This window comes from Castanea sativa, chromosome 3 (assembly GCF_040712315.1).
Source record: "Castanea sativa cultivar Marrone di Chiusa Pesio chromosome 3, ASM4071231v1".
NCBI lineage: Eukaryota > Viridiplantae > Streptophyta > Magnoliopsida > Fagales > Fagaceae > Castanea > Castanea sativa.
This window is the reverse complement of record NC_134015.1, coordinates 22,022,842-22,045,408: the sequence shown is the minus strand read 5'-3', so window position 1 is coordinate 22,045,408 and position 22,567 is coordinate 22,022,842. Positions and strand designations below refer to the sequence as shown.

Genomic DNA, 22,567 nt, shown 5'->3' with positions numbered 1-22,567 from the left:
GATTTTAGATTAAAAGTTTTACTTCACAATTATTTACAGAACTCACAAAGACAATAGAGTTTTATTGTATACAAGTAAGAGGTTCTGATACCAATTACACTAGGCAGAGAATAAAGGAAGTTATCAAAGAAAAAATATCATTAATTAAAGCCTTAATTCTTTGAAAATGATGTTGAGAGTGAGACACATCGTGCTTTGTTTGCACAAAGTCTAGTGTACGCATATACTAGTGTTGTTCAAGTATTGGAATATCAATCAACTCTTTTATTTCTAGTGCTAGTGTTAATGCAACATCCACCCCCACCCCCAATGCGATATCAAGGAAAACGTCAATGTCCCTAGTCATCTTAACGTAGAGAGGTGCACAGGCTGCCTTATAGACTTGATTTTAGTGGAAAAGGACAATCGCCATAAAACAAGCTCTTCCTTTAGCAGGGTAGGCCTAATTTTGTAGATAACAAAATTGTCATCATTGTAATGAAGACCCAGAGCTTTAATAAGATCATGTCAGTTCTCTCTAATCCTGTTAAAAACTTGAAATAATGTGTTTTTTCCCATAAGAGTTAGATGTACAACACAATTCTAAAACGTAGCCAACAACAAAAATAAAAATGCACACAAAATTTCTTGTGGATATGTATGAGCTAAGGTGGGTATGATTGTTTATCTATACTATTAATAAGAGGATTCTTAATTTAGATTTCATCATTTTGCGTACTAAAATATCCTTACACAAATTCTTAAACTCTCTAAAATACTACTATCTTTTAGGTAAATAATTTTAAATTTAAAAACATAAACCGGTTAAAAGTGTATTTTACTATTTTTTTTTTAAGTTCTTAAGTTTTAGACATTTTATTTTCTCTTCTCCAATCTGAATTACCACTATTTATTTTAAATTTTAATTTTGAAACTTTTATCAACTATAGATCCTAAATATTATGACATTATATCTATCTCACTTTTAAACATTATGACACTAGACTCAAAATTAAAAAATAAAAATAAAAAAGAGCATGATGGGGCTATCTAGCTGCGCTAGCATTACATAATGATAATCATGCCCGCCATATCTATCCAAATATAATTATTTTCATCTTCTTCTTTTTTTTCTAACGCTCCGTTTGTTTCAATAGAAAACTTTGTGTAAAGATAGTTTTTCATATTTTCTAGTGTTGGATAGCATAAAAAAAAAATGAAGCAAAGGAAAACTATCTTTGGTCAACATAAAAAGTATGGCTTATTTTTAAAAATTGTTTTCCATTAAATTTTTTTAGAAAACAACTATATCTCACAGCAAGCTAAATAAAGAAAGTTAGAAGATTATTTTTCAACTCATTTAAAGTTGTTACCAAACATTAAAAAATGAGATAGTTTTATAGAAATATTTATTGAAAAATTGACTCTTTTTCTAGAAAACTTAATTACTAAAACAAACAGAGCGTAAATCAGAATTATTTATACAAACTAATAATATTTAAATATTTAAATATTTTTGGAGTCTAAAAAACCCCTATAAAAAAGAGCATGATGGGGATAGCTGCGCTAGCATTACATAATGATAATCATGCCTGCCATATCTATCCAAAAATAATTATTTTCATCTTCTTCTTTTTTTCTAAATCAGAATTACTTATACAAACTAATAATATTGGAATATTTAAATATTTAAATATTTTTGGGAATCTAAAAAACCCCTATTAGATTTTGGGATTTGATGAATGTCCTCAACCACATCCGAGAAGTATATGCGGTACTGCTGGATCAGATTCATTGGTCTTCACAGTTTTAGACCCACAATATTACACACAATCTATAGCATTTTATAAAGTGAAGAGTTAGGATAGTGATTTTATACCTCAAAACAGCACTAAGTTATGAACCATATAAAAATTTCTTAAGCATTGAGCTTCAAATTTTCCTTTAATTTTTTTATTTCTCTTAGAATCGTATTGTTTTTCTTTTTTCGTAATAGTAGGTATCTTGTCTTTACTTATTATTATTGTTGTTGTTGCGAGCTATAGCCTATCTATGTTCTACAACATTTTAGGATAATCTTCACGATGTGTGGCTCCTACTCCTAGTCCTAGTGACCAAATATTAGCCAAAAACTTATATTAAGATGTGCCCACATAAATTAGCTTGTATTTTTGTCAAGTCTCTTGTTAGACTGTACGCCGTGTATTAATCGCATAGTACTGATTTAAGTGATACATGTAATTGTCTGTGGCTATATGATACCTTACTAAATAATACTTGAAGATTAGAGCTAATGGACATGTCCACATGGATTAACTAAAATCCAATTAAACGTGTGGTCAGCCACTGATGACTTCGACTTGTAACTTATCATTCAACCAGTAGGTTGGTAGGTTATGAAATCATAGTCCCATGTGTTGATAGAAAAGTTCATTGATGATCACCACCTTTTTCTTTTATTTTTGCTATTATTCTTCTGCACATTCATGATCATCTCGCATGTTGTGAAAATGAAAAGCTCATGGATATGATTATAAAACAATGATAATGGTGAAATATAAAACTAAAAATATATCAATAAAGCAAAAAACACAATAAAAATTCACAACAATTTCATAGTGTTTCTAAATTAATGTAGTCTCTCGCATGACTCAAAACGTAAGACCTACAACTGAATTGGAACCTAAGAACCCGGAGAAATATTATGTCCATAATATTTTCACAACAAATCTTTAGTGGTAGGTTATTGGTTATTATGAAATGGTAAAAATGTAATTTAAGTAACGAATTCAAATTAAAACTTATAACAACTTTTCACCTATGTTTTGTTGTAAAAATGTTACGAAAATATTGTGAACGTATCACTTCTCAATATCTCAAATCAAACAATTAAACAATGGGCATAATCTTCTCACAACATTTTCACACTTCCACCTCACGCACTAACCCAACACTCCAAAAAAGGAATGTGAAAAAGAACAGAGAGGCTCTAACGCCAGTGAAATTTCGGCATCCCTGTACAATCACTTCTTATCACCAGTGGTGAGCCCACAACTATTGAAATCTTGAACCCTCGACTTTTATTTGTCTCTGCCTTCAGGCCCATCACCTTCGCCCATCACTCCACTCTCTATCTTCGTTGTCGGTGAGACCCACAACTCAGTATTTCTCAAAGCCAGTATTGATTGTTTTGTATAACAACATTTAACTTCTTTTTGTTATAATCTTGACTTTACAACATGAACATGATACTTTGTGCAAATTTCTTTCAAAATCAACATTTGAACTACCTTTCAAAATCAACATAATCAACATTTGAACTACTGCATTTCCTTGACATGATAATCATTCCACAATTACAAGTGTTTGTGCAATGAAAGAATAAAGGCCGAGATTCAAGTTTCCAGAAATAAACTTCACACATATAAATTTATATCTCAACTAAAAAATAAAATTTTTGAAGAATAAAAGAAAAAAATTAGCAATAAGAACTGCGAGTAGTTGAGGGGTTTTAACTGTTAAATTTTTATGTTTTTTTATGAGCTTTTGAATCTAGGTTTTTTTTTTTGTGTTTGAAGTGATCATATTCAGTTTTTTATTATTTCAATTAGTTTTTTTACATTGTTAAGAATGGAAAAAATAAATGTGTTGATTTTTTGGGTAAATTTTATCTATGAATTTGAGAAGACTGATGTGAGTGCTCTAACACTGCTTTCTCGAACAGAATAATTGAGGTTTAACGTAGAGATATCCAAGCATAATTTTTCAGAAAGTTATATGATTGTGTAGGAAAAAAACAGGAGGAATATTATCAAACGAGCTGCCTCAACCTTTTTTCTCTTACAGGCAGAAATTAAAGAAAAATAAAAGCATGCAAAAAGAGTTAACCAAATTCTGCAGAAAATCTAATTCTTGTCAATTAGGACATTCAGCAACGTAATAGAACATTCATATATTTTTGAAGATCCAAAAAAAAGATTGGTAAGTATCTTATTAGTTGACAATACTCTCATATCCACCATCCGAAAGACTGCAAAATGATACAGATATATGTAGGGCATCCAACTGATATCAAACTTCCAAAGTTTTCCATTGTAGATGGAACAGCATTAAAACAAACAACATACAATGGCACTATCACCCTGTGTGCCTCTATGTGATAACAGTAGGGGCAGTTCGGCCAGTGAATTCCTGCATCTTAGAAAGTTTCAAAGCAACCTCAACCTGAAATTGGGTGCATTATGGTTAGCCCAAATAATTGAATAAAATGTAGGATAATCAGATACAAGTTAGGGATATCTCACAAGAGGAGCGAGTGCATCTTGAGAATCTCGGCCAGTTTTTGATGGATCTTTCTCATACTGCTCAATGTATAGACGGATGGTTGCACCTTCTGAGCCAGTTCCTGAAAGACGGAAAACCTGCAAGTGTGTTCAGGAAGGGAAAAGTAGAATAAGTCTACTGAGCTCCAACATAATTACTTAGTAATAGCAACTTCATCATGCCAATTCTGTTGAATGTCCACAAAAGTTTGATCTCAGCAATTTTTTCAAAGTCTAGCAAAGGGTGTCTACAAAAAACAGCAAATCAACCAATAAAAAACTGCAATTCTAATAAAACTCTTATTTGCAAGAAGAAATGATCAAATAAATTTTCTATTTCAGAAAACAATCTCTTTGCATTCTTTATGGCCAGTTTGGATTGAGGGGGAGGGGGAGGGGGAGGGGGAGGGAGAGGGGAGTAAAGTAGAGTTAGATGCACTCCTAAAAATAGCCCTTAAAGCCAATTGTGTATAGCAGTTAAATGCACTCCTAAAAATACCGGGGAAAAAAACAAAAAAACTAAACAATTACAACCAGTCAAGTTCAGTTAAATAAATCTTATTGTGTTTGTGTTGCACTCCCATAAATTAGATCCTAATAATAAAGGCTTCCCCTGATGAATTATCAACAACAAAAGTAAAACAAGTCAACTTACCAATCGTGACCCATCCTCAAACAAATATCGAATACCCTGGTGCTTTGAGATGGAGCCATCAACAGGATCTTTGTATTCGAATTCATCAGCATTGACAATTTTTGACACATCTGAGCGTGTTCCTTTCACAATTCTGTATGAATAAATTGCAAAATTCTTTAAAAGGAAATGTGAACCCTTTATTGTGAAAAAATATATATTAGGCATGTGGCTCCAAACATAACACCTGATTCAAGGTCAAGGACATAATGAATGTACACACATTAACTGTAGATGATTGCTGCAGATTCACTATTTACAAGAGTTTAGCAGCTCATTTTTAACTGAAATCTTGAACAGTTAACTGAGAAATTTTTAGCTGAGCCTAACCAAATGAGCTCTATAAAGATCTCTTGTAAGAGGAAAAAGCTCGAGATTTACAATTTCAAAATATCTCATATATGACTCTGAACTACAATTTCATCCTTGATAGAGACCATTATCAAGAAAATCCTCAAACATTAAGTCACCTGAACCTAATTAATTAAGCAAGTAAATAGGAGATTCTGAGAACAAGTCAGTTCGCCCAACAAGCATCTACAACCTTCTCTAACAGATTAATGGAGTTGACTGAGTATCTAGAGGTAGACACCAATTTAGAGTAAACGAAGTTCTTGATATGCAGCAACAATATAAATTAAGGAGTTTGAGTTCATGATTTGGAAGATGATAACAGCACTGAGACCACAACAACATTCCCTTTTTTAGCAAAATAATGTTTGTCACTACTTAATGAAACCACTGAAGAAACATGTCAAATCTCAGAAATAAAGTAGTCTTCTAAAGTGCCAATAGTCTATAGCTCACCCGGCACCTCATGGTGTTTCCAATGGAAACATCTACGATTCACATTCCCCCTCTCCTTCCTAACTACTGATTATCAACAACAACAACAACAAAAAAACAAAAAGTGGTCTTTAGTAGTCGAGAACATACTCATTAACTTCAGGAAGGGAGGATTGCAGTTTGACCAAATATGCCATTAGTTCCTTGGCTGCACCAGCATCCACATTCTTCAAGAAACAATTTCAACAAGTTAGATAACAATCCAAGATTTCCTATTGCTAAACAGGGATAAAACCCACCTCATAATCATATCGAGTATAATAGTGGCGACCATAAGTGGTCCAATGCTGGCGCACTATGTCTTCAACAGACACAAGCTTTTCCCCTCCAAGATTTTCCTTATTCTTATGAGCGAGGATAGAGAGCCAAGCCAAAACTGCCCAGATTCCATCTTTTTCACGTATATGGTCTGAGCCTATCAACAAATAAAACAAATGATAATACAACAGCAATATGCGAATTTATGGCTGTTCCAAATGTTAAATGATTTGCTTTGTAAAGGGAAATGCCAATTACTAACCAGTTCCAAAACTTTCTTCACCACAAACTGAACATAATCCAGCATCCATTAAATTACCAAAGAATTTCCAGCCAGTGGGTACCTGAAATAAATGCCTCCAAAATCAGTACCCATCAGCACAGGGATGAAAATAATCATTTTTTTTTAAGATGTGCCCGGAGAATACCTCAAAAAATTTTAAATTTAAATTTTTAGCTACAACATCAAGGGCAGCTGAGGTCGGCATGCTCCTACAAGGGGCAAAGTCAAAGGATGGTATTATTTTTATATTTTATTACAACAACAAAGCATAAAGGATATCTTCAATCAACATTGGAATACAGTGCATGAATCAATGAAATACACCAAGGGTGGAAGTCTCAAGTCATTAGAAGGAGCCTTAAAAGTATTTTGTGGCTCTAAAATGCGTCAGAATGCAGGCACTCATATGGGTTCATTTCATATATATTACAAAAAGAAGTAGCTCAAGCCCATACATTAATGTGAAATTTGTTTCAAGTATAGTAGACCTTTCCATATCTTATATTATATGGTGTTCCAATAGTTATAAAGAGCTTTTAAGCAACCGCGGCCATCTTTTCTAGTGGCCTGTACCACTGTCTTTGCTTTATGGCAATGAAGGCTGCACCAACTCAGGGCGTTCAAAGCAACATGGTAGAGACAAATAAATAGGGGGAGCAGCAAGAAATCATTTGTCAGTTCTCGTCAAACAAGATCAGGGCACAAGCGACCCATCTACGACTTCCATTAATTAATAGATAATAACTAATATCAACAATAACTGGCCAATACTTTTTTGATAAGTAACTATTTGTTCTATACTACTAGATATCAATCTACTATGTAAGTTACATGGATAAATCGATTTAGTAGCTAAATCATTGCATCATCAATTTACAGACACCCTCACAGTAGTATACATAGTAAACAGCAATCCTCGTGAAAAGTTCTTATAATGTGTATTTTCTTTTGCCCTCAGAACCAAACCCCCATGGGCCACCCACACCCCCCGCCCCCCCCCTTCCCCTCCCCTCCCCTCCCCTCTCCCCACCACCCTAAAAGTATACAATATAAATAAAAATAAAATCGTTTTTTTTTTTTGCCCTCCAATTGTGCCAAATCATCCGAAAACCATTTTCTCCATCTTCAGATATGTGTAACAAAAACCAATTTATATGCATGGTCATTGTTGCAAATTTAGTTTCAAAATGTATCTAAAGAAGAATAATTCATTTGGCAGGTGTATTTTTTATTATATTGTTTTGAAGATTTGGAAGTCAGTATGGAGTTTAAAAGAAAGTTGAAGTAGAAGTAATAAATGGCCTCTATATGAGCAGTGTATTTTGCAGAATTTAGCCTTAAAGAGTTATCAACCTTAATTCATACAAAATAATTGCCTGACCCTAATCATTAAAAACATCTCCATCATCAAATAGAATTTCACAAATACTCTTCAGCTTTTAAGACAATCAACACACAAATTTGTACTAAGATGTTATGCTAAATGATCTCCACTTAGCATTTAAATATATTCGTTTATGTTCATCCAACATAACCGTAACTAATTAAGTTCCCCATGGTATCAACCAATTCAAATGTACTGCTCAAATAAGAAGGTAAAAACAGCACCCCTAATTGCATTTACACTCAGAAACAGTAGAAGTTAAACAGAAAAATATGGAACCTGGCAACACCCTTTAGACCAGCAGAGAAGTAGGGTATAGATTCGACTGCATTTGCAGCAATGATGGCCACAGAATCCGATGGGGTAACAAAGAACCTAAGAGAGAGAGAGATGAGTTGTAAATGCAAGTTATAAGTAAGATAAAAAAATAATAATAATAAATAAATAAATAAATTGTCTTCAAAAAAAGTCCAAAGAAAATGCTACCTTTTACCAAGGATCATATTACGGTCCGCATCACCATCAGCAGCCGCACCAAATTCTGGGGGTTCACCCTGAGAGCTTGATTTTCCTAGTCCCATGCAAGCAACCAACTCTTTTGCATAAGTGAGATTGGGATCTGGATGGCCCCCACCAAAATCTTCCTGTTCGCACGAAGTCGTCCATGAACCAGCAATATTAGGATATCACAGGAGGGTGGAAGATATAAAGAAAGAAAATTCTTCACAAACTTAGCAGGACCTTGGGAATGCAATTCAGCAATGAGCTTTCTTGCGCACCAAGTTCTTCAACAAAAATACGTTTTGCATAAGCTCCAGCAACCCCATGTAGCGCATCATAACTTCAAAATGACAACATATATAAGTCATAGCATTTACAAAAACTTCACACACACACACACACACACACACACACACACACACATATGCATATAATGTGTGTATATGTAGGTATATTCACACACAAAAGAAAATATAATATTCTGCACAAAATATGAAAATAAGAAGCATTATACATACCAAAATGTGAATTTTGGAGATGAGATTAGCTTCCTGATAGACTCAAAATCAAAAATAGACCTGGAAAATTCAGAAAGAAGGATTGGATAATGTTCTAATAGGGAGAGAGAGAGAGAGAGAGAGGAAACTGTGCAGATATCATGGATAATGTCCCTAACATTTCCAGAAAAATTAACAATAAAAGTAACAGAATATATCAAATCCCTGCAACATTCAAGAAAATTTCTACTGATCAAAAGATACATGCAAGCAAATTTCCTTAGGAATAGTTCCACTTAGGAGTCACTGCATAATACTGTTTGTGGAGAAAGAAGCATCAGATAACGAGGCTGCAGTGAACGTAGCCCTTTTGCCATTTAATACTAAAACAGGAGAGATATGAAGATCCTGTAGGGAAAGCTTACTTCATTAATTTCACATAATCACTCGCTGAATCAAAAACCTCAACATCAAATTGTCCCTCGGGCCCTGCAAAGCTGGTTACACCTTCTGCTGAGATATCCACCTGTATGCAGATTTTGAATTGTAAGAGAACAATATGATAAATGAAACCACACACAAAAGTTTAACAACATTAAAGGGAGAGAGAGAGAGAGAGAGAGGGAAATTTATGGTGTAATACATCAGGCAGATCTTCTGCAATAAAATACTCCTTTATTGTTTTTGTGTTCTCATATATCTTATCAGTGATTCCCTCTGGAGCAGGTCCACCATTTTCCATGTTATATTTAATCCCAAAATCCTGCAATCATAAAACAAGGGGAAGAAAAGACTTTATTAAAGTTTCCTAAGCAATATATCTAACAAAAAAGGCATTTTCAACTGCTCAATTGCCATATTAGAAAATAAATTCTTATTCTAATTTGACATTCTATACTTCACAAGTTGCCCTTCCAATAAATATGTTTTTGATGCATCTAAGTTTTTTTAAATACATATTATTTGGTACCTAGCCCAGTTCCACAAATCATAAGCAATTCTCTTCTAAAGTGTCTAGGAATAAGCAATTCCAGAGGCAGATAATACCATAACTTACTGAAATCTTTTTGATGAAGATTTTTTTTTTTTTTTTCAATTACTAACTTACCCCATGAAATCTTAGGATTATGATGGTTGGTATCCCACATAGTGGTAAGAATAACATGAGTGACAATGAATTGTATCCAACAATGGAGACACACATTCTAATGGTCTGGAAACATCATATATAACAGGTGGAGAAATTGAGACTCTCAGGGATGATAGTAAGCAAAAATAATGATTTTATATAAAATTATAGCCCAGAGATAATTCAGGCTTTTAATCCATAAGTCTGATTTCAGCTATATGGTGCATAATCTAAAAAGAACAAATGAACAATGATGATAACTGTAATGTGCAAAGTCCAATCTGGCGCAAATGCTGACAGTACATGAATAAGTGAAATTGGAGTGGGGGAGCAAGAGAGGATGGAAATTAACAGAGAAATTGAAAAGATCAAACTGAGGCCAGTAGGAAAGTAACAGAGAACTTGTTCTCAATGCAGATTCACAACCAAGAAATTGATTCATTAACGGTGGAAGTGCACTCACAAATTTGAAAATAGTCAAGCTAACAGTTACGCTTTTAAATAAAAAGTTTCTCTCAGACAGGCAAGGGGAACTAGATGTTAGAAAGAAAGAGAATGCTATCCTTCTAGAGACAGCTGAGGCAACAGCAGTATTTAGAGCTAGCCGTATCACTTGCAGAGGATGTGGGCTAGGTTACCCCATCTCTATCCACTTTGAAGCATCAAGTTAAGAGTATTGATCCTGTATCTTTTTTGTCTTATGAAGTGTGTCAGATCAGCAAACATAATTGTGTGTCTTTCCCATCTAGGTTGGTTGGTCGATGCTCTAATCCATTTGAATCAGTACACTCTGATGTATGGAATCCCTTTCATGTTGCATCCACTAAATTTCAGTACTTGTTACCTTTGTTGTTGACTAGTCCTGAATAACTTAGTTATTCTTAATGAAAAATTGTTCTAAGTTAATGTCCATTTCTCAACTTTTTCACAAAGAGATCAAAACTCAATTTCGCCAAAAAATCCAAGTGTTGCAATTCGGCAATGCCAAAAAGAGTAAGCTCTAAAGCATCCTTTGCTTCTTATTTATCCAACAAAGGCATTGTACATCAAATCACTTGTCCTTGCATGCCACAACAGAATGGTGACACTAGGCGCAAAAATAGACACCTCTGTGATGTTGCTTGCACCATCTTGTTTCATATGAACCTACCCAAACATTTCTAGAGCAATGCAATACTGACTGCATGCTACCTCATGCAGAGTGTGGCTTCCGGAAGGAGGTTCTACTAGAGTGTGGAATTTAAGGTTTTTTAGAGCCTTTGAAGATTGGGAGCTTGCTGCTTCTTTTTCTCTTCTTCATTTTATCCAACCTCATATTCCTCGGGGGGATAGGAGGGATATTCTTTGTTGGCGGCTCAAAGGCAATGGTAAGTTTGACACCCGCTCCTATTACTAAGCAATTCGGGGTTCCTCGAATTTTGTGTTTCCTTGGAAGGGTGTCTGGAAACCTAAGGTTCCTAAGCGAGTAGCTTTCTTCTTGTGGATAGCTGCTCACGGTCGGATTCTCACATTGGATAATCTCATGATTAGGGGTCGTCGCCCTTTGGCAAATCGGTGTTGGATGTGTTGTTGTGATGGGGAGTCGGTTGACCACCTTCTTCTTCATTGTACTGTTTCTCATACCTTATGGTCTCTTATGCTTCAGGCTTTTGGTATCCACTGGGTTATGCCAAGATCAGTGACGGGGTTGGTACCTTGTTGGCATCAGTGGTTAGGGAAGCATAACTCGAATATTTGGAATTTGATTCCAGGGTGTTTAATGTGGATTGTTTGGCTGGAACGGAATCGTCGCTCCTTTGAGAACATGGAGAAGACATTGGATGAGTTAAAGGTGTTATGTCAGCGTAGCCTTTTTGAGTGGTCTCGTTGTTGGGGTTTTACTGATTTTTCGTCTCTTTCAGAGTTTATGTTTTCCCTTAGATTTTCCTTCCCTTAGTTTTTCTTTCTTTGTATCTTTCTGTTCATCATCATGAACATCCTGTACTATTTTTCATTATTAATATTACTTCTTTGATTACCTATCAAAAAACAGAATGGCTTCCACTATTCTTGATGGAGCATCTCCTTACTCAATATTCTTTCCTTCTTCACCAGCCTTCCATTTACCTCCCAAAGTGTTCAGATTGGGAGAGGGCTCACTATAAAAACAGCCCATTACTTTCATAATTATATTCTTATTTGTATCTTCTTTTCCACTCACACTTGAAAACTAAGATTTTCTCTACCCCAATAGGAAAGAGAGCCTATGCTAATTATTATATGATAATTTTAGCTATCCGGCCCTCAAGCAGTCAGATTCACAGCACTTTTTCTTAATGCAAAACAAAAAGACAGACAGCAAGGTAATAATCATCAATCTTAGCCATAAACCAAAATATTCAGGATATGAGCAATTAGGCCTACCTCATGTGGACCACCTGGATTGTGACTTGCTGTCAATATAAAAGCTCCTGATGCCCTGGATCCCTGTTATCAAAGGTTACAACTGTAAATTTACAATTATTATTTTCAAATTATTATAAGCAGTTTCCCAAATAATTTTGAGGTGAGAAAAAGGAAGATGTCAGTGTTAAAGCAGTCCAACTTACATCTACTCCAACTCTTTCACGTATAACTGCCGATACAGCAGGAGTAGAAAGCAATCCATTTTGACCAACCCAAACACGTCTTACTCCATTTGCTGCAGACATCTTAGTAATGATCTGCGCATTTAACAAAACAGATTAGAAGTAGATACTCAAATCTGACCTTCCCCCAGAATCCCAAAAAAAAAAAGTAATGAGACAGTATCATTAAGCAACAAACACAAGATGTAAGCAAATCATATCATAACTAGAAAGAAATGATGACCCTGAAAGAAAAGAACGGGGAGTCCAACAATCATGTAATTTGGGACAGTTCAGAGGCATTGTGACAAGCTGCAGACCCAACCAAGCCCAATCCCAGGAGCAAAACATTCAGCCCGTACTGAAGGACAACACATGCAATACATTCAACCTCTTGGTCATGGTTTAGCCAATTTAGATCATGGGGCTTCATTTAGGTTGCAGCAAAGCAATGTAATGGTTAAATCCTATATGATTGAATCAACAACAATAGCCATATCCTCCTAAAAAGAGAGAATATATGACATAAATACAAACATATAATGCCATATCTGAACAAATTTTATTTAAAATTGGTGACACATGTACCTAGTGGGTTCTAAACCCATAACCTCACCCTCCATCCCATTATTATGGAAGGAGGAAGGGCCATTTGAGCTAGAGCTCATAGGCATAATGCCATATCTGAACAAATTGTTTTCAATCTGCAATAAATTAATGCAGAAGATGCCTCAACTAAGCTAAGTCCACCACTGACTAACAAATTCCAATTCAGTGCGCAATAAAAGATGAACTAGATAAACCAAAGTTCACATCCAGAGAAGCAAGTAACCAGAAGAATTTACTAGAAAACACAAACAAAGAAGCATAGTCATAAGCAAGAAATTTTTTCCATGATTGTACACCTACTATAAATAATTCAACATTAGTAAAAATCTTTTGTGGACAGGAGCATATAAGATTTTGAACCTTTATACCACTAAATGATAAGCTGACCGCACATTCAAATCTAAACAACTTTTAGTTCCATAGAAGAATGATTCTTAGTTTTTTCATCAGACCATGCTATATAACCTTGTTTGCTCTTTAGGATCAAAGAACCAAAGAAAGTTCTCATATGCTATTCACGAATGTCGCCGGAATATTAAAAGTTCTGTGTGGATGGGTCGTAAGGGATTGGAATGGATTCTCTCATGTTTTGCCGATATTCGTGATTGGGTTCCAGGAAATGACTACTTGTGCAAACGATATAGAGTTAATAATAAGTTTTTCGAATTCCAAGGAAGGTCAAATAAGGCTGGTATTTTTGTGGAGATAGCTATGTATTATGGTGGAGCTCGTCGTGGTTGGGTTATGGTACCTGCAAGCTCAAACCGGTCTGGGTGGTGCTTGTTTACAAAAGAATTAGATAGTTTCCTATCAGGTTCAAACACTGTTTGGGTGGAAGGGAGGACCTCTGATGAAGCTGTTGGTGGTGGTCCGTTGGATGGTGGTGGACAAAATGGGAAGAAATCTGTCAAAATCGGTACTCAGCGAAAATTAAGGAAATTTGAAATTCTAGAGCTAATTCGGGACATAACGTGTTGAAGGGTGATACTGTGGTTGCAGTTTCTTCTATAAATGGCAAACCCACGCGTGAGTTTAAGTTTGAGTTTGAGTTGACTTCTGCAAAATTGGCGCTGAGGGTGTCTAAATTAGTTGGGGGAAAACGTGTGGCAACTTGGTTGAACCCATATACTCCTCACAAGTCCAATAATAGTGGGCCTGTTATGTTAAATCTTGTATCTAGGCATGAAAAAGCCCATGTAGCTAACCTAAGAGATAAGGCCCAAGGGGAGGTCTCTTATCCTCTTGGCTTGGGCGTGAGTGAGCTTTGTAATCAGAGTGTGAGTGTGGTGGGCGAGAGATCAAAGCCACCAATGGAGTCAACGGTGATGCCTGAGGCTTCGATAGCAGGTATACCGCGGATATCCAACTCCAATCAAGCTTCAAAGCTTCTCATCTCCAACCCGACGAGTGTGTTAGGAGACCCAGAGACCAAAAAAGCCTCAGCGTCAAGGAGGAGCTCCGCCATGGAGGTTCTTGTCTCCGTTAAGGTTGTTTCTTCTATGGGCTCAGTCTCCGATGCCAAGGTAACCCTTGGACTAGGCATTCGAGACCTTGGGTCCACTGGCGATATGGTGGTTAGCTCGACGACGACGGAGATTGAGGCTCCGATTCGAAACGTAGTGTCACCAATCCTTGGCCAGAATCCTTGGGTGGTTCAAAATCGATTTTCTATTCTCTCAATCCTGGGAATTGGGGTTGAAGATGAGTTTGTGGAAGGGGAAGATCATGAAGAAGAACAGAGAAGCAATCAAGTGTTTGGCCATAGCTGTGGTCGTGGAGAGGAAGATTTTTGTGTCAGAATGTGACCCTCTGTCTCGGTGGGAACCCAATGAACTCAGAAAGTTAGTGCTGGTTCAGGACTCTATAGAAGGAACTCAGGTGACGGAGTCATGGCCACCTTCAAAGTGGGTGTCCCAGTTGATGAATAGTTTCTGCACCATGGTGGGTTTCCCTATCGTGAAACACAAAGCTCAATGTTTGGCTGTGTTTCACCTTTTGGAACAGGAGTGTCTCAAGGTGATTGATGATGGGGTGCCCAAGCGACCTGCAAATTCAGGGTCACAAGGTCTCAAAAACTCAAAGGGCTTATCTCTAATGTTAATTACGATGGTGTCTCTTCTAGGAGTAGGAGCAGAGTTTCTTCGACTGTTGTGGGGGTTGTTGGTAATTGTAAATGACTCTACGACAAATTTCTTGGAATGTAAAGGGGCTTAACAATCACCGGAAGAGAGAGGTTTGTAAGAATCTTCTTAAAGATTGGAAGTGTGATATTGTATGTTTTCAAGAAACGAAAATATCTTCTACTAATGTAGCTTTTGTTCAGAGTCTATGGGGGAGCCCTTTCACTAATTAGGCTATTTTGGACGCTGTGCAGACTTCGGGAGGAGTCTTGCTGATTTGGGATAAGAGGGTTTTTGAAAAATTAGATGTTATTGCTGGACAGTTTTCTGTCAATGTCTTATTGAGAGGAGTGGTGGATGACTTTGTTTGGACTTATACAAGTGTGTATGGCCCCTATGATGATGGACAACGGGCTACTATGTGGGAGGAGTTGTCTCAAGTGCGTGCCAGATGGCCCATGGCTTGGGGCTTAGTAGGTGATTTCAATGTCATTAGGTACCCAAGTGAAAGGCTTGGCTATGAGTCGTTTAGCCCGGCTATGTTTGCATTTTCGGACTTTATAGAGAGTAATTCTTTAGTTGATTTACCTTTAGAAGGGGCTTTCTTCACTTGGTTTAGAGATTCTGACCTTCCCCCTATGTCAAGAATTGACAGGGCTTTGGTTTCTCTAGATTGGGAAGAACAGTTTGAGAATGTATCCCAAAGGGTGCTTCCCGTGTTATTTCAGACCACTGCCCACTTTTGTTGGAAGCTGGTGTTGTCCAACGTGGTCGAAGTGCCTTCAAATTTGAAAATATGTGGTTGAAAGTTGAGGGCTTTGTTGATAGAGTTCAATAGTGGTGGAATGGGTACAATTTTGTGGGCTTACTAGGTTTTATTTTGGCTCAAAAATTGAAGGCTTTGAAAGCAAATTTAAAAAAGTGGAAGAGGGAGGAGTTTGGTGACTTGGCTTTTAGAAAGAAAAATTTGCAGACTGATCTGATGGGTTTAGATGCGAGAGAGGAGTTGCTAGGGCTTTCAAATGAGGAACAGCTTCGTCGTATTCAACTCAAAGGTGACATAGAACAGTTGGCTTCTCTTGACGAAATTTCCTAGAGACGAAAATCTCGGGCTTTGTATGTGAAGGAGGGAGATAATAATACTCGTTTCTTTCATAGATTAGCAAACTCTCATAGAAAAGCTAATCATATTAAGAGGATTGAGGTGGATGGTGTTCTTTATGAGGATGAGTCGGATCTGCGTTCTCAGTTAGTTCTCTTCTATCAGGGTTTGTATGAGGAAACTGAATTGGGGCATCCTACTATGGATGGATTAGATTTTGCATGTATTGAAGAGGAGAGGTTGTCCTTAGAGGAGTTCACGAAGGAGGAAGTCATCCAGGTCTTAAGGGAGATGGAGGGTGATAAAGCCCCTGGTCCTGATGGTTTCACCTTGGCTTTCTTTCAAAAATGTTAGTGTTGTGGAAAAGAATGTCATGGATTTTTTTGATTATTTTCATCAGCACTTTGTGTTTGAACGGTCTATGAATGCTTCGTTTCTCACTTTAATTCCTAAGAAGTGTAATGTTGTAAACATTAAGGATTTCCGCCCTATCAGTTTGGTGGGCAGTGTGTACAAGTTGTTGTCCAAGGTGTTGGCTAACAAGTTGAGGGCAGTTTTGGATAATCTCATCTTTGAGACTCAAAATTCTTTTGTTGGTGGAAGGCAGATTCGGGATTCAGTGCTCATTGCAAATGAGTGTTTGGATAGTAGGTCGAAGAGCCGGTTATCAGGTGTGGTTTGCAAGCTTGATATTGAAAAAGCTTATGACCATGTTAACTAAGAGGCCTTGTTTTATCTATTGGACCGGATGGGTTTTGGGTTGAAATGGAAGGGGTGGATTAAGGCTTGTGTTACTTCTATCCATTTTTCAGTCCCGGTAAATGGATCCCCTGAAGGTTTTTTTGGAAGCTCTCGCGGGTTGAGACAAGGAGACTTATTATCCCCGCTTTTGTTTCTCTTGATAATGAAGGTTTTAAGCAGAATTTTGAAGAAGACACAGGAGAATAACCTTATTCAAGGTTTTCATGTGGGAGCAGTGAATTCTGTTGGTGTGCAGATTTCCCATTTGTTGTTTGCAGGCGACACTATCTTATTTTGTGATGCCTCTAGGGAACAATTGTTGTCCATAAGGTTGGCATTGTCTTATTTTCAGGCTTTTACGGGTTTGAAGGTTAATGTTGGGAAAAGCGAGATTGTCCCTATTGGGGAGGTGAATAATCTAGTTGCATTGGCTAGAATTATTCAATGTAGAGTGGGGAGTTTGCCTATGAAATATTTGGGGATGCCGTTGGGAACTTTTAAGACAGCTTCAATTTGGAATCCTATTTTGGAGAAGATAGAGAAGAAACTATCAGGGTGGAAGCATCTCTATTTATCTAAGGGTGGTAGGCTCACACTACTAAGGAGTACTCTCTCAAGTCTCCCAAGGTATTTTTTATCTCTCTTCACTATTCCTAAAGCTGTGGCTGCTAGAATGGAAAGTATTCAGAGGAATTTTCTTTGAGGGTCTTCTGAGGAAAGTTTCAAATATCTTTTGGTGGCTTGGGAAAAGATGTGTTTACCCGTTGAATTGGGTGGTTTGGGGATAAGAAGTGTGGCGTCATTTAATCAAGCTTTATTAGGGAAATGGTTGTGGCGTTATGGGCATGAAGTTACCCATCTTTGGTGGAGAGTTATCTCCACAAAATATGGTGAGGGTCAAGGGGGGTGGTGTACGAAAGTGTGCAGGAGAACTCATGGATGTGGCCTTTAGAGAAGCATTCATAAAGGGTGAGAGAGTTTCTCTAAGCATGTCTTTTGTAGCGGGTGAAGGCACTCGTATCCGCTTCTGGCATGATAGGTGGATTGGGGATAACACCCTGAAAGATCTCTATCCTGAACTCTATGTGTGTTCAGCTGCCAAAGATGCTTGCATCTTTGAGGTTTTGTGGATTCCGGAAGGAGGTACTTTTAGGGTGTGGGATTTAAGGTTTTATAGAGCTTTTGAAGATTGGGAACGAGCTGTATTTTATTCTCTACTTCAGTTTATCCAACCTCGTATTCCTCAGGGTGATAGGAGGGATACTCTCTATTAGCGGCTCAAAGGTGATGGTAAGTTTGACACCCGATCTTACTACCAAGCATTTCAGGGTACTCCGAATTCTTTGTTTCCTTGGAAGGGTGTTTGAAAACCAAAGATTCCTAAACAAGTGGCTTTCTTCTTGTGGAAAATTGCTCATGATCGGATTCTCACATTGGATAATCTCATGCTTAGAGTTCGCCCTTTGATAAATCGGTGTTGTATGTGTTGTTGTGATGGGGAGTCAGTAGACCATCTTCTACTTCATTGTCCTGTTACACATACCTTATGGACCTTCATGCTTCAGGCTTTTGGTATTCATTGGGTTATGCCAAGATCGGTGGCAGGTTTGTTATCTTATTGGCATCAGTGGCTTGTGAAGCATAACTCAAATATTTGGAATTTGATTCCCGGGTGCTTAATGTGGATTGTTTGGTTGGACTGAAATCGTCGCTCATTTGAGAACATGGAGAAGACATTGGATGAGTTAAAAGTTTTGTGCTAACACAGTCTTTTTGAATGGTCTCGTTGTTGGGGATTTACTGATTCTTCGTCTCTTTTAGAGTTTATGTTTTCCCTAAGATTATCTTTCTGATTTCCCTCTCTTTTGTTCTGATGTTTGTTTTTTCTGTTTCTTGTCGTTCATCGTCATGAACAATTTGTAATTTTCTTTTTTTCTCATTAATAATAGTTCTTTGATTACCTATCAAAAAAAAAAAATTCTCATCTTCTAATTAGTAAAATATTTGAACATTGGACATCTTCTGTCTTCCATATTTGTGCGTCTGTGAATGAAACTTTTCATATATACAAAGTTCATTTAGAATAAAAATGGATTAGAATGTACCTGAATAGCATCTTTTGAGTAGTAGCGGCCATCACCAGATACAACAAGTGTAGCACCTACATGATTGATAGTAGAACATAAGTAGATTTTAACCAAATGAAAGAACCGTATCTTAGTTGTAGAACTGTGTTGTATGAGGTACGTGGAATCTTCTAATATCAAGTTGCACTCATTGTGCAGGGTGGATGTCCTGTGAGAGTCTAATACCAAAGGGGCTGCTTAAGTCTCAAGGTGTGCTTTAAAATACTTTTCACTCATTTATTTATTTATTTATTTATTATATTCTTGATGCCTTTGCTTAAGGCTAACCTCAAAAATAGGCCTTAAAAGTTAAAACCCTCTCATTGCCGGAATATTTTCAAACTCTTGATGCATAATGAGGTATAAAAGTCCCATTGCGACTGACAAAAGAAAAATATCTTTTAATAATTCCCACTTGCAAAAGAACCGTTTCACTAATCATACACATAATCCATTCCATAACAGAACCAACCCTTACCTCTGACTTTTTCTGGAGTAAGGGCATTGAATGTTGATTGAACAAAATTGTGCAAGTAATGAGGTTGTATGAAAACTTTCACCTGAAAAGGTACGGCATTAGTAATACTTTCAGTTAAATAAACAAAATAAAATCATAGTGAACTCTTGCAAAATAAACAAACATTTTCCAACATAAAATCTCTCATCACATGGTGTTCATCAAAAACGATATTGCTTAAAAAAAACACAAATCAATTTGGTTTTCTTTAAAAATTCATAACGGGTTTTGAATGTGCAATGATTCCATACACATCCTGTATTTTGAATTTATCAAAGTTTTTTTATTTTTCAATGACCGTTGAGCTCAATATTAATTTAAGAGAAGTGCTACGTCCACAACATTTTCACAACAAATCATAGATAAAAAGTTGTTACTCGTTCTAATTTAAATCCACGACTTAATACTTTTTTGCCCACCTATAACAATCAATAACAACCTGCCACATAAAATTTGTTGTGAAAATATTGTGAACATAGCATTCCTCTTCATTCCTCTTCATTTAAAAGGGAAAATATGGGATCTACAAATCAAAGATCAGCAATTGGACAATGTTAATAATACACAATCACAGTTACCAGAGCTACTTGAGACAACGTGTTTCTTCATTACTCAATATTCAAACCTCTGATAATTAAAAATTGAAAAAGCTAGATCTGAAGCAAATTAATTATTAAACTAATACGCATTAGATCCAAATACTACAAACAAAGACAAAAAAAAGTGCCCCAGCAGTTTCCACACAATTAAACAACAAACAATATAAATTAACAAATATATCAACAAACGCATAGTAACTCAGCAATTGATAAACTAATAGTTCTTGAATCCAAAGCGAAATAGAGAAATCAATATTCATTCATCAACACCGTCAGTATAAGAAAAGGCCGAGAATTCAAATTGATTTCAAATATGAGACTGGTAAGCCTCACTGATCCAAAGAAGCAGTGCACTAAGATCTGATTCGATGAGAATCCGAATGAAAAAATCAGATGCCGCATGTAAATTGATCAATTTGATCATATAGAGATCGGGTTTGCATGGTTTAATTTCGAAAAACTGATTGATTCGGTGAAACGCAATAGATCAAATAAAAAAGCAACGAACATTAAAGCGCAACAGTGAAAGAATCGAATCGAATTGAACTGAATAGAAAGAAAGAAAGAAAGGGAAATTGAACCTTCTTGCGGAGACCAGAGGTACCAGGCTTTTGGCCATCGATTGGCTTGGTCTCGACGCGAGAAACCTTGAACACCATGGCTGAGAGAAAGAGAGACGCTGAGAGGTGAGGACTGAAGGTGGAGATAGAAATGGAAGTTTATATAAATATATGAGAAATGATATAGAGGAAAAGAAAAGTTGGCCAAAAATAAACTATTCTTGGGTGAGAGTGAGCTAGTGAGTTACGAACCGAATATTGGGGATTACGTTTTTGCGATGAGTACTGGAGCGAGCAATTGACCCTTTTCTTTCTTTATTTTTTTTTTTTTTTTAATTTTGGACAATTTATAACGGCGGTTAATATGGAACTGTATCAGAGCGCTTCTCACGGGAACTGGCCTGAAGCTGCCTCCTAATTTGACATGATAAATGGTAATAAATAATTTTAAAGTATTGGAGTATTTTTTTTTTTTTTTAAGAAAAATGCAATGTAATTAAGCATTTTATTTTTTGTGATTAAATTAATTTATAATGTTTGTTAAAAAAATGTAATAAAATGTATAGTTGGTATTTGCTTGCTGGTACTACCTCATTCTCGTGGGGACTTGCAGGTGGGCTACTTAACATTAATCTTAAAATATTAATGGTCTCTATTTAAGTTGATACCAAAAATGAAAAATGACACATTATTTCTTTTTCTTTTTTTCTTTTTTGAGAAACCAATTGATGACACACTTAACTGTTTTCTAGTACATAAGTTACATGAGCCAGATCTGCCATTGTGAATCACATCATTTTTCCTTCTAAACCAATTAATGTGTTTAGGCCTATCCACGGGTCAAACCGATTCAGTTTTGGACCCGACTTGCTGGTGTTGGGTGGAAGGTGGAGGACCCGAAACCGACCACCGACATTAATCAATCAAGTCAGTTTTCGGGTTCAAGTGGTGGTCGGTCGGTTCGGTCAATGGTGAAGTTCGTTAGAATCTGCAGAACGTTGCCAAGAACTGCAAAAAAGTCACCAAGATATGCAAATTTTCGCTGAAATTTGCTGGGATTAGGCTGGAGCTAGCTAAATCCCATCAGGTCTAGTCGAGATCTCACCAAATCTAGTTCAGATCTCGCCAGATCTAGTTCAAATCTCGCCAGATCTAGCTTAATCTTGTCAAATTTGGCCCGATTTTTTATATAGCATTGGTCGGGTCAGGTAGCTCAAGTTTTGGAGAAGGAAACCCGCCACTCAACCCACCGACGTAGGTTCTTGGAATCGAATACTGCCGCCGACCGACTAGAGCTTTAGTTTGAGCTAAAATTGAGTCAATGTTGGGTGGTTTGGTCAGGTTTTCGAGCTCTAGTTGGGTCTGGACACCTCTAGATGTGTTAATGCTCTTGCAAAAGTAGGGCAAAATAAGACTATGATTAAGTTCCTCATTTCATAACACATAAGCATCACTCGAGCATGTTATCCATTTTATTATCTTTTGATTGGCAGACATGGTAATTTTTTGTGCAAATTTTTCATACTCTTGTACAAGAAATCCTCATTTACCCAATTTTTTTTTTAAAGCTTACCAATTGACCATGCATAGAATTATAAATGAACCAAGCCATTTATAAAATAGCGCTGCTATATAATTTTATTTTTTTAAAAAAATTGTTTATGTTCGCTTATTTAACAAACAAGTCAAGTTCA

At 36.5% G+C, this 22,567-nt stretch overlaps 1 protein-coding gene across 1 annotated transcript; it reads right to left on the bottom strand.

Moving 5' to 3' along the window:
- Positions 1-3,871: 3,871 nt before the first annotated feature.
- On the bottom strand, positions 3,872-21,094 carry LOC142627346 (phosphoglucomutase, cytoplasmic). Its single transcript, XM_075801190.1, has 18 exons — positions 20,895-21,094; positions 19,676-19,757; positions 19,177-19,232; positions 12,482-12,595; positions 12,297-12,359; positions 9,408-9,527; positions 9,190-9,290; positions 8,786-8,845; positions 8,508-8,607; positions 8,253-8,410; positions 8,046-8,141; positions 6,528-6,591; positions 6,362-6,443; positions 6,081-6,256; positions 5,932-6,008; positions 4,957-5,089; positions 4,284-4,400; positions 3,872-4,203 (listed from the first exon to the last, which is right to left on the bottom strand). The coding sequence occupies exons 1-18, from the start codon at positions 20,970-20,972 to the stop codon at positions 4,132-4,134; spliced, it is 1,749 nt and encodes a 582-aa protein (XP_075657305.1). The 5' UTR covers positions 20,973-21,094; the 3' UTR covers positions 3,872-4,131.
- Positions 21,095-22,567: the final 1,473 nt, after the last annotated feature.

Excerpts from the sequence above, each read along its gene's own strand:
- LOC142627346 (XM_075801190.1), bottom strand. The coding sequence starts at position 20,972 with ATGGTGTTCAAGGTTTCTCGCGTCGAGACCAAGCCAATCGATGGCCAA. Across the intron at positions 12,360-12,481 it reads GTGAAAGAGTTGGAGTAGAT|GGATCCAGGGCATCAGGAGC; the intron begins GTAAGTTGGACT and ends CTTTGATAACAG. Across the intron at positions 4,401-4,956 it reads TTGAGGATGGGTCACGATTG|GTTTTCCGTCTTTCAGGAAC; the intron begins GTAAGTTGACTT and ends ACACACTTGCAG.